The sequence below is a fragment of the Bos javanicus genome, chromosome 14, assembly GCF_032452875.1.
Source record: "Bos javanicus breed banteng chromosome 14, ARS-OSU_banteng_1.0, whole genome shotgun sequence".
In the NCBI taxonomy this organism is placed as follows: domain Eukaryota; kingdom Metazoa; phylum Chordata; class Mammalia; order Artiodactyla; family Bovidae; genus Bos; species Bos javanicus.
The window spans coordinates 80,969,452-80,982,262 of record NC_083881.1 but is presented as its reverse complement, the minus strand read 5'-3'; the positions used below and the strand labels follow the sequence as shown (position 1 = coordinate 80,982,262).

Below are 12,811 nucleotides of genomic sequence, written 5' to 3'. Positions count from 1 at the left end.
GACACAAACACACAGGAATATACGCTCTACACATCAGACTTTGATTTACTGCTAGTTGTAAGGGCAGGTGTAACAGGTCACCCCATTCTTAAATAGCACAGATGACTCGATTCACTTATTCCAACATGAAAGCTGGACGGCAGGATGAAAAAGGCCCAGGAAGGCAGACAGGAGCCATGCTGTGTGCGCCTGGCTCTGGTCTAATGCTGCGCCTGGGGGCAAATCGCGTGACCACTCCAGGTCTCTTTAAAGTGATGGAAACCTTGTGCTTCAAGGTTGCTTTTAGAGCAGTCTCTATGCTTTTGTTTATGGAAGGATCAGAGCTAAAATCTCCAGAAGAAAATTTTAGTCAACAGGCAGTGCTTCAATTCCTTAATTATTTATGTAAGGTACCCTGGGAGAAACCATGCTGTATTTAACATAGTCACCCCTCCAGGCAGCCTTCCAGGGGAGAGCAAATGAAACAAGAACAGAAACTGCTTCACTAAAAGGCAAAGAGCCTTAAGAATAGCTTCAAGACAGATTTTCAGCTTCGTGGACAAGGCAGTTTTGAGGCTAGGGCTTCAATTATAGGTGAAGATTGAGGCTATGACCATCCTAAACAAAAAAAAATGGATGCAGGAAAAACTAGAAATTTGAAATATGGCTTAAAAAAAAGCTAATTAAGTTTGCCCAGATTATTGGAAATGAAGATCATAGTGGGAGATAAGGTTTTAAATGTTGCGTAGAATCAAATTTGAAATAAAAGTCGCCAGGCCTTCCCTGCTGGTCTAATGGTTAAAACTCTGTGTTTCCAAAGCAGGGGGCCTGGTTTCCATCCCTGGTTGGGAAACTAAGATCTCACATTTCATGTGGCCAAAAATAATAATAATTAAAATAAAATAAAAATAGTCATAGCAGCCATAGTAGTAGTCGTTACCGTTGATTGAGTCCATGTTGACCATCCAGTACTGTGCAGTCTTGTCTCCTGTGTTATCTCTCATCATCTTATTACCCTATTAGGCGGGTGCGTATGGCCTCCTCCGCTTCCCCTTTTAGTAAGTCTTGAGAAACCTGTAGCTCATAAAGAAGTATGTATCGTGGTTATCTGGTTGCCTTCAACCTCTTGGGTAGAAGAGCAGAACTTTAGATTCAAGACTCTGTTTTCAAAAGCCCATCCTCTTTCAAATCTGTCAGATTTCTATAGTGTAAGCTTGGAGCCTTAGCATTTTTTGCTTATTGCAGTGACATTAGTGAAGTGAAAGATGGACTGTGTAGTCCATGGGATTCTCCAGGCCAGAACCCTGGAGTGGGTAGCCTTTCCCTTCTCCAGGGATCTTCCCAACCCAGGTCTCCTGCATTGTTGGACCATCCCTCCCATCCATCCAACCCTTCCAGGTCATCCCAGAGCACCGAGCTGTGCTCCCTGGGCTTTATAGCAGGTCCCCACTAGCTACCTACTTTACACATGGTAGCATATATATCGGAGAAGGCAATGGCACACCACTCTAGTACGCTTGCTTGGAAAATCCCATGGACCGAGGAGCCTGGTGGGCTGAAGTCAATGGGGTCACTAAGAGTCGGACACAACTGAGCGACTTCACTTTCACTTTTCACTTTCATGCATTGGAGAAGGAAATGGCAGCCCACTCCAGTGTTCTTGCCTGGAGAATCCCAGGGATGGGGGAGCCTGGTGGGCTGCCGTCTCTGGGGTCGCACAGAGTCGGACACGACTGAAGCGACTTAGCAGCAGCAGCAGTGTATATATGTCAATCCCAACCTGCCACTTCGTCCCATCCTCCCCTTCGTGCCCCTGACTGGGTCCACATGTCCGTTCTCTACATCTGCATCTCTATTCTTGCCCTGGAAATAGGTTCATCTGTACCGTTTTTCTAGATTCCACGTATATGCATTAATAGACAATATTTGTTCTTCTCTTTCTGACTTCACTCTGTGTGACAGACTCTAGGTCCATCCACATCTCTACAGATAACCCAGTTTCATTCTTTTTTCTGACTGAGCTATGTCCCATTGTATATACAGACCACATCTTTTTTTTCCATTCCTCTGTTAATGGGCATTTAGGTTGTTCCCATGAGCTGGGTTTGGTCAACAGTGCTGCAGTGAGCACAGGGGTACTCGTATCATTTTGAATTACATCCTTACTTTAAGGTCCACCTTAAAACTGCTGGGACTTGAATTCACGAGCTCGTTTGGGCGGAAGGCAGGTGAAGAATAAATGTCCACATCGAAAACAAAAAACAAACACGAAGCAAGTCCCTGGATTGTGCTTTCATTTGCATTAGTGTGTAAAGTTATTTATTTTTAAAGCTTTTCTTCTCCTCTCTTGGTTCACTTGAGCTTTTATTCGACTTTTATTAGTTTCGCATTTCATACTAGAGCCTCCTGCAGCAAATACTTCAGTGGGTTGCCGGCTAGCAAGGGGCAGAAGTCATTTTCTTCCTTGTATCGTAGCCCGGTATTTTGACTAATTGGAGGCTGGATTTTAGCCTGTGAGAACCAGAGGAGAATGCCTCTCAGATGAAATTGGCAAATCACTTCCCTAGGAAAGAAATAGCAAAAGACAGATTTTTCCCCAAATTCTTATAATCCCAGCTGGCCATTATTTAAATTAGGAAAAACCTTTTCACCCCTTGTCCACACATTCAAAAGACTGCGTTTACAAAGGAAACATTAAACTTACTGACCATTGAAAAATCAAATGAATGAGTCAAATATGAAAATTCTCCCAAAATACCTCTTCGTGCTTACTCTGCTTACTCTGAGGGGGTCCCGATCCACTTGGAGACCTCCTACTTCGTTAATTACATGGTCACACTGAGGACTGGTCAGTACCGTTGTGGGCAGAGTTATATTTAGGCCTGTCCTTTCCTATGAATCGCAGAGATCTTGGTCAGCCTGGGTGAGGAGGGTGAGGCGTGGAGGGTTAAAATCCTTATTTCCCCCAGCCTCCAAAGCAATTTCTTCCTGTTTCTTCCTTTTGCCGGGGATGGCCAGGCATCAGTTTCCTGAACCAACACCCTCCTGGACGTATTTAGCACTGGCATGAGCTGCCAGAGCGCCCTGTCCAGGCCCATGTGGGTTGGAGCTTTCCGAGAAAACCCAGTGCAGGTTCTTGGGCTTTGGTGTAGCTCACGGAGACTGCCTGCGGTGGAAGACTCGGGCGAAGGCGTGCCTGAGCTGTCTCAGTCCTGGGACATGCAGCTACCCTTCCACTTGTAGAAAGACTCTTGGCAGCCGTTGCAATTTGGGAATGAGATTATTTGCAAAGACCCTCCCGCCCCATCTCTTCTCTGAAGGTAGACATTTCCTCACATTCTCAAGGATCTCAGATCTCATTCTTTCTCTCAACTTCCCTCAAAAGTGAAAAATATTTTTTAAAAGTAAAGACTGCTTTGTGGGCATTATTTTTCTTTCTTTCTTCTTTCTTTGCTAATTAATCATTGATTTACTTGGCTGCACCAGGTCTTAGCTGTGGCATGTGGGATACGGTTCCCTGACCAGGGATCAGACCTGAGCCCCCTGCTCTGGGAGCGCAGAGTCTCAGCCACTGGACCACCAGGGAGGTCCCAGCGTTACTTTTTTCATTTCTCCTTAGATGTGAAATCGGAGAAGGCAGTGGCACCCCACTCCAGTACTCTTGCCTGGAAAATCCCATGGATGGAGGAGCCTGGTGGGCTGCAGTCCATGGGGTCGCTGAGGGTCAGACATGACTGAGCGACTTCACTTTCACTTTTCACTTTCATGCATTGGAGAAGGAAATGGCAACCCACTCCGGTGTTCTTGCCTGGAGAATCCCAGGGATGGGGGAGCCTGGCGGGCTGCCGTCTCTGGGGTCGCACAGAGTCGGACACGACTGAAGCGACTTAGCAGCAGCAGTAGATGTGAAATAAATTATTTAGTGTGAGACATTTAAATGTCTTTCATCTTGAGTTTGGGCCAATGAGGCGATTCTTCACAAGCAGTTAAGACAGAGATTTCCTTTCTTCCCATCCTGGGAACACCCGTGATGGTTTTTTTCACTCTCACCCCCTTCTTCCTTTCTGTCCTTCCTCCTGCCCCGGGAGCTGCAGTAAACGTTATTCTTTTTGTGTACCAATGAAGAAAAGGAGGCCAGGAGTTTAGAGAGCTTGAGCGAGGTCTCCCAGGCAGGAAGGGGAACTGCATTTCCAACCCCAGCCTCTTGGGCCCCAAAGTGCTAGGTGTATTCACTGGGCGGCGCAATTGGTACGAGTTGAGTCAAATGCATTGCAATCTCAATCCGTTGCAGCCTAATAGGTGACGTCATCAATCTAGCATGTTCTTCAGAAGCTCCAGGGGTGCACACACGTCATGTGCGTTGCGCACAAGCTCTGCACTCCCCGGGGGAGGCTCCAGTCCTCCTGCGCTCTGCTCCTTACTGCAATTCGACCTCGGGGGAGAGAGACAAATGAGTGATTTCTCCAGGGCTTTGCGCTCTCCCTATCTTGACTTCTGTTGTGAGGACCCATTGAGTCAAATGTCCTCTTGCACCACACCTCTCTTTTATTCAGTCCGGCTAACTGCCGTTGAAAATGTTTACAGCCGAGGGCTGGTATTTGTGGTGTGTTGTGGCAGGGATGTGGGAGCTGCGGGGAATCCAAGGAGGAAGAAAACACCTTGGCTTGGGTGCAGGAGTTCACAGAGGTCATGTGTGGACTCAGAACAAACGGAGCGTTTGGAGAAACGCCTTTGGAAAACTCTGACTCTGATTGTCTTTCCTTTCTGTGGCAGAGCTCAGAGGACGAGTCGAAATGGGTGGAAGAGCTTCTCAAGATGCACACAGCGCGGGTGCGGGACATCGAGCATCTCACCAGCCTGGACTTCTTCCGCAAGACCAGCCGCAGCTACCCAGAAATTCTGACCCTAAAGACGTACCTGCAGACGTATGAGAGCGAGATCTAGCCTTCCGGTCCTCTCCGCTGCAGGCTTATCAACTGGTGTATATTTTTATATTGTTTTTGTATTTATTAATTTGAAACCAGGACATTAAAAAAAACGCTAGTATTTTAATCCTGTACCAAATCTGACATCTTACGCCTGAATGACTCCACTGTTTTCCTCTAATGCCTGATTTAGGTAGTCCTGTGTTTTGAGTAGAGCTTGTAATAATTACCGCAGCTTGCATTTTTAGTGGAAGCTTCTAAATGGTGCTGCATATTCCATATTTGCATTGAGGAAATCTCAATCTTCCAATGCACAGTTGCTACATTTAATCCCGTACTGTATTAAAATACTGATTTTGTAAAGTTGCATTCATTTATTGTTAATTATGACAGACATATTTAAACCTTATAGACCAATCTTAAATATAATAAATCACACATTCAGTTTTTTTTCCTGGTTTTATTTGGCCTTTGTTTCATATAAATTAGAGAGTTTGCTTCTAGTGTATTTCATGCATGAAAAGGATACATTTCTTGTACTGGGCCCTCTTCCTAGTTGGATATAGTTTACATAGACAAAGGGACGTCCTTAATAGTCCACCATGGTGGCTTGAATGAGGTAGAGGATGTATTGATACATATCTGTGGGATATCAGAAGGACAGAGGGAGAAGGGAACCAGAACTCCTGAATATCTTCTCACCTATCTACTTTAAAAAGTATTTTGAACGTTGGAAGAACAGGTTCTTTTGATCAAGTTGTTTCAAAGCTTTTATTGGACTTAAGTGAGAGTGTACTAAGCATATATTCTGTATAAGTATCAACCTAAGAACCAGGAAGGATATAAAGAGAAATAAGACACTGAGATGATATACAGGCATAAAAGTATATTTTAACTAATCAAGGTAGAGAATAATAAATGCTAAGTGAACAGTGTTAGGATAACACAATATGACAGAAGGGTTTGAATGATAGATGGGGTGATTTTTGATGGACCCAATTGTGGCCATAAATAATAATGAAGCACAAAGTGAGGAAGTCATTCAGAGACTTTCTGTCTTTCTGATTGTGTTATGGATAAAGATGCATCTCAGTACTGCCGTATTTTTAACAGTTAATAATATTCTCTAAAAAAATAAAAAAAGAATAGCACGTTAAAATTTTCCTTTAAAAATACATTTGCTTAAGGGGACTTCCCTAGCGGTCCACTGGCTAAGACTCCTGCTCCCAATGCAGAGGGCCTGCGTTCCATCCTGGTCAGGGCACTAGATCCTATGTGCCCAAACTAAAAGATAAGATACCACCCGCCCCAACGAAGGTCAAAGGTCCTGCGTGCCACAGCCAAGACCAGGGGCAGCCAAAGAAATAAATACTAAAACCATTTGTTTGCTTAAGAAGGAAGTCTTTGTGTTAAGAAGTACATAACAGAAGCAGGACAGATGGAATACGGACAGTGTGGAGATGGGAAAAATCATGAAAGTGGTGTGAGAAAAACTGATGCTTGGGAACACAGCTACAGGAGTACACTGGAAGAGTGCCCTGGTAATACTGATGGCAGCTGTATTTATCCAGCAACCGCTATGTGCCACGCACATCTCTGGCCCTTCGTAAGCTCAGGGACGATTTTATGGAAAAGCGAAGAGGTGGAGGTGGGGAGGGGCAAGGCTGGAACTGGGCTTTGGAGTTTGGGGTAAATAGGGTGGGAGTGAAACCATAGGTAATTATTACTCAAATCCATTTCACCTGCCTTCACAAGTCAAGGTCATCAAAACACTTGCATGTCCTCCAAGTGGCACGTGGCCTAAACAATAAGATGTTTGCCCAGGTTGTTTCCCTGGAACTTGGAGTCAGCTGTGTCTAATTCGCGCTGAGACTGCGCAACACTGCGGTTAAGACGATAGGACCCCCAACCCTCCAACTGCGCATGCGCGAACGCCCACGCTCAGCGACCTTCCGACGTCACAGAGCCGGAAGTTCCCCTTGCAGTTCGTGCTCTGCGCCTCCGGGTTTTGAACGTGCAGAGGCCTGTGGCTTAGTCACAGCTGCACAGAGGATGTCTGTGAACCGTCATCCATCACCCCTCCCAGGGATCCTCCTGCTCCCCAAGCCCCAGACCACCCTGCCTCTTCAGTTTCTTATCCCATAAACACCCCAAGCTCCTTGCCTTCTGGGAGATGGATCTGACATGTCTCTTCACTTGGTTGCCTTTCAAATAAATCATCTCTCTGCTGTGTTACTGTGTCTCATCATTTTAACCTGCCGCCCATCAGACAGAACATATCTGGTTTGGCAACAGGAGTGTGGTAGAGATGAACTGGTGTATCACTTCCTGTTCATTTAGCATCATGTCATGATTAATTGATCGTCTACGACATGCCAGGACCTATGCCTGCTGTTGAGGATGAAACTAAATATGCTCCTCACAGAATTTGCACGTTAGTGGGAGAACGAGAGCCATTCAAAAACCGCAGGACCTCGTTGTGATCCGTGCAGAGAATCAAACAGGTGCTGAGGGGCAAGGCGGTGGAAAGAGAAGCGGCTTCGATGACAATACAGCTAACACTTGAGGATGTGAAAAGCTGCCTCAAGAGCAGAGAGAAGGAAGAGGCTGCCCAGCGACTGGGGAATTCTCGACCCGGAAGTACATGCCTCGGCCAGGTGCTCTTGCCTGAGAGGTCTCGCAACAGGAAAGGCTGATGAGGGATACGGTCCTGCCCCGAGAAGTCAGCCTACAGACTTTGGGAGGGGCCCAAACAGGGCGAAGTCATCAGCCTTCCGGAGACCTTCTCATTGGAATCCATGAGATGGAGAAGGCACTGGCACCCCTCTCCAGTACTCTTGCCTGGAAAATTGTATGGACGGAGGAGCCTGGTGGGCTGCAGTCCATGGGGTCGCTGAGGGTCGGACACGACTGAGCGACTTCACGTTCACTTTTCACTTTCATGCATTGGAGAAGGAAATGGCACCCCACTCCAGTGTTCTTGCCTGGAGAATCCCAGGGACGGGGGAGCTTGGTAGGCTGCAGTCCATGGGGTCGCTAAGAGTCAGACACGACTTCACTTTCACTTTCACTTTTCATTTTCATGCATTGGAGAAGGAAATGGCAACCCACTCCAGTGTTCTTGCCTGGAGAATCCCAGGGACGGGGGAGCCTGGTGGGCTGCCGTCTGTGGGGTCGCACAGAGTCAGACACGACTGACGCGACTTAGAAGCAGCAAACAGAAGTCATCAGCCTTCCAGCGTCCTTCTCACTGGAATCCATGAGAAGGATGAACAACACACCTGCCGCCAAGAAGGACGCTGAGGCAGAACGATTGGCCAAAGACAACCGGAAGCTGCCCCCACTCCCGTAAAACCCCTGCCTGCAAGCCCCAGGGCAGAGCAGTTCTCCTGGTTCTCTCACCCTGCCGTTCTCCACCCGCGTGCCCCTTTCCAGTAAAATCTTTTGCATGGTCAGTGCGTGTGTCTCCTTGGAAAATGCACTTCTGAGCGTTAGACAGGAGCCCACTGTCAGGCCCTGGTGGGGGTCCCCCTTCCTGCAATACAAGGACTAGGGTGAGAAAGACTTTGGCATGTGTGAGGGTCTGAAAGAAAACAGGTGTGCCCAGACACGACGGTGGGGTTGTCAGGGAACGGGTCAGCAGATCCTTGTGGGGACCGTCGAGGGGTCTGCGTGCAAGGAAAATAATTGAGAAGTCACAGGGTATGGCAGGGTATACGACAGGGTTCCATTTAAGATTCAGTATACTGGCCTGGATATGCCGTAATTATATGGCCTCCTCTCAATGTCATTCCACAAAATGCAACTGATACTAGAGAGTCCACCCATTTGGGGGCAGTAATTCTGCACTAACACTCCCAACGGCGGCATTGCAAGATAGAAGGGTCCGCCCCATTTTTAAGAACTATTTGCTAGCTCCTTGCGTAGCTAGACTTGCACTTCTCCTCAGACTGAACTCTTCTCAAAATAGACTATACCTGAGGCTTTGGGGGTGAGCAGTTGGCAGGTTTAGTTGAGCACTGCTCCTCTATTTTTAATCCTTAGGTCAAGCCTCCTTTCTCAGAAATAAACTGCATACCAACCAGCGTGTATTTCAGGTGAGCGGTTTTGCCGACAAACACATGTCATTCATTGGGGGTTATTTATGAAAGTCTCTGAATGGACAGGGGCTCTCTTAAAATGAGGTCTGGAAGATTATTTTAAGTTGGAGGTATTTTTTAAATTTTTTTTTATTTGAGACCTTGGTCCATTCATACTTTCATTGAGCAAGCTGCCAACTTCTTGCGAGCATGGTGGTCCTGTTTTAGCGGATAGCTTCAGAAACTGCCTCTCTAAAACGAGCTCACTGCAAACAGGGTGAACCAGGAAAGCGACCACAGAGTTTCTCAAGGGCAAAAACATTCTGAATTGTTCTTAAGAGAGCTGACTTTAAAAAAAAGAATCTCTGCACAAAAGCAGGGTTTGGTGTCCACTGGGTTTGCCCAGATTCCGGCCCGTTCCGCCTCGTCTGGGGAAGGGCTGCTGCGGACTGAGGATGTTCCTCCCTCCAGCTGTCTCTCTAGCTCTTTGCTGAGTCAGGTCGGGGCCGCCTTGTGGGTGGGAAGTGGTGAAGGCGACAGGAATTCTCCCATGAGGGGAGGGATTGTCCGGGGCCGTGAGGAACAAGATCGAGCTGTTTGAGCTTGGAGATTGGGGTAAGCAGAGGGCCTCGACAGGGTCACCAGGAGCATCAGGAGCTCCAACCTGGGTCGCATTTCTAGGAAGCATCTGTCCTTGATCCCTTCTGTCCCATCCATGTCCCCACCCCTGGCAGGACGTCTAGTTTCGGATGGAATGTGAAGGTGGACGTGGTGCCCTGGCCCTGTGAAGCTTTGCCGTCCGGCTCTTGGGAGCAGGCAAAGCTCCAGCCCCTATGTGAGCTCTGGGCTCTGTTCCCACTAATTCCTTCACAGGGTTCTTTTCCTGCCTTTAGGTGGAAACTCAGGTGCTATTAATGTTCAGCTGAATACTTGAGACACTTGGCAGTGTTCTTTATGCGAAAATACCTAAGAAGTATTTTAACTTTAAAAGTCTTAAGGTATATTGGGTCATGCTCATGCATGCTAAGTGACTTCAGTTGTGTCTGACTCTCCATGACCCCATGGACTGTAGCCCACCAGGCTCCTCTGATCATGGGATTCTCCAGGCAAGAACACTGCAGGGGGTTGCCATGCCCTCCTCCGGGGCTATTCCCTACCCAGGGTCAAGCCCAGGTCTCTTACGTCTTCTGTGTTGGCAAGCGTGTTCTTTACCGCTAGCCCCCCCTTGGAAGCCCACACTGGATCACACGTATGTGTTAAAATATAGTTACAGTGTAAAATGCCTTTAGTGAGAACAGTAATGAAGACTAACTCTACCTTAATGTGGAAATTAGCCTTTATTAAGCAGCTGCTATATGCCAGACTATGAGCTAGTGATCTTACCTAGGTTATGCTTTTCACTATCATGACAGCTCTGACGTACTTACTAAACCCCACACTTTACACCTGAGAAAAATTAGACTAATTGTAAAAAAATAAGTTGGTCAATGTCGTACAGATAAAGAGAAGAAAGGCAAGATTTGAGTCCTTCTCTGAGTCCAAGAGCCGTGCTAGTACTACGTACTACAGTGTCTTTGAGGCAGGAGGAGGAGAGGAACAAATCGGAAAGGACACTGAGAAGGGACGATATTCAAAGCAGTAAGACACCCGAAGAATTAGTAAAATGTCTTTCAGGGAGAAAATGATATAAGACAGTTCTAGCAGACACTTGTAAAACTATACATTCTGAGGGATTCACTGTCAGGGAATGGAAATTAGTTTCATGAAGCATCTCGTGCTAGGTTTGGAACGGGATATGGAGATGGAAATTTAGGCTGGTCAGGCTGAGTTCAAGTAACAAGGGAGCTTGCTGAAAGGATTTAGGCTTCACGCTGATGGCTCTTGAAGTCCATTGAGAGAAATACAATTGGGACTGTGAATGAGGAAGCTCCATCTTCTTTCAGTTCGTAGCACAATTTGGAGACATGTCCAGGATCGTGCGTTACTGTTACTGAATGTAAGGATGGAGGTCGAGACAATTTCACCAGTTTCGGGGATGAGTAGCATCCCTGTGCTATACGGCACGCGCCCAGTGGCCGTGCAGCCTCTCAGCACCAACGGTGCATGCCCGTCAGTCCCAGGCTCCCAGGACACCCCGCTCTCCCGGGTCCCCTTGGTGTCCATACTTGTTCTCTACATCTGTGTCTCTGCTTCTGCTTTGCACATAAGGTCATTTGCACCATTACTCTAGATTTCACGTATATGCATGAATACACGGTATTTGTTTTTCTCTTTCTGACTTAATTCACTCTGTATGACGTTCTCTGGGTCCAAAATGGAGGGGATATATGTAAATGTGTGTGTATGACTGATTCATTTTGCCATGCAGTAGAAGCTAATCCAGAGAAGCCAACGGCACCCACTCCAGTGCTCTTGCCTGGAAAATCCCATGGACGGAGGAGCCTGGTAGGCTGCAGTCCATGGGGTCGCAAAGAGTCAGACACGACTGAAGCGACTTAGCAGCAGCAGCAGCAGCAGAAGCTAATACAATATTGTAAAGCAACTATCCAGCAATAAAAATTAATTAATAAAAAAAGAAAATTTAGGGAAAATCTCTTATAGGCATGATTTTAATTTAATGTAATGAAATGGCAGTGAATAGATTTTTATCATGCAATAGACATTTTTGCATCTATACATAATTTTGAACTACATATGAAAAAATACAGTAACTCAAATTAATTTATTTATAACATATAATCAATGGCATTGTATTTCCTGGCTGTTAAAATTGTATTTTATAGTGTTAATAACAAACGTAATAAAAAGTATTTCCTTAAAAAACAAAATAAAATATATATTTAGTACATAAAAGTAGCTTTGGGGGCGGAAAGGAGGGGAAAGTTGGCAGATAAATGTGTGTGCCTGTGTGCTTAGTCCCTTCAGTTGTGTCTGTGTGAACCCATGGACTGTACCCAACAGGCTCCTCTGTCCCTGGGACTCTTCGGCAAGAACACTGGAGTGGGTTGCCATTCCATTCGCCAAGGGATCTTCTAGACCTGGGGATGGAACCCGGGTCTCCTGCATTGCAGGCAGATTCGTTGCCATCTGAGCCACCAGGGAAGCCTGACAGGTAAACAGGAGACTCAATACAGAAACAGAAAGAGGATAATAAGCATAATTCAGAGGCTTTTAGTTCTGGCAAATGGGGAGATGATGGGGCTGAAACCTCCAAATTCTCAGAAAAGGAACAGGTGGAAAGATGCTGGTGGAACAAGGAGATAATAGGTTATTAATTCATAAGGGCTGAAATGGAAGTATGAACAAGCCATCTTGGTGAAAGTGATCAGGAAGCAGGCAGAGAAGGACACCCAAGAATAGGAAAAATCTACACACCTGGTATGTAGGTGTCAGATAATATAATACGTGTGGCCCCATGACCCCTGAAAGCACGCAGACCGGGCAAAACCAAGAGAGAGGAGGAACGCCAGCACTTCAGGGCAGAGAGACGGCAAGACCACGTTAGGCCGTGGGCACACTCTGGGGATCTGCGGGCACATGGTTTCAGGCAACTTTAAGCCTGGTGTTTCTCATCTGCAAAAGGGTGATGGGGGACCTGCTCGGCGGTGGTGAAAGCTCCATGCTACCAACGCAGAGGACACAGGTTCAGTCCCTGGCTGGGAGCTACGATCCCACAGGCCTCGCGGTGCAGCCAGAAAAAGAAAAAGAAAAAACGTGATGACAATAACTCTTTTCAGCGTCAGCAAAAGAACTGTGGCGAGAAACCTCATCGAAATATAGATTGATGCCTTGCCCTCCATTTTTAACACCACTTCCCAGCAAGGAAGG

General features: G+C 46.6%; 1 protein-coding gene across 14 annotated transcripts in view; it reads left to right on the top strand.

Annotated features, from left to right (window-relative positions):
* The window catches only part of ENPP2 (ectonucleotide pyrophosphatase/phosphodiesterase 2), a 132,735-nt gene extending 127,381 nt beyond the window's left edge, over positions 1-5,354 (top strand). For all 14 annotated transcript variants that reach the window (XM_061439504.1, XM_061439513.1, XM_061439510.1 and 11 more), the window contains one exon: positions 4,753-5,354. In XM_061439504.1, coding sequence (XP_061295488.1) covers positions 4,753-4,923 — 171 coding nt within the window. In that variant the 3' untranslated portion in view covers positions 4,924-5,354. The remainder of the gene's footprint in view (positions 1-4,752) is intronic.
* The last annotated feature ends 7,457 nt before the right edge of the window (positions 5,355-12,811 follow it).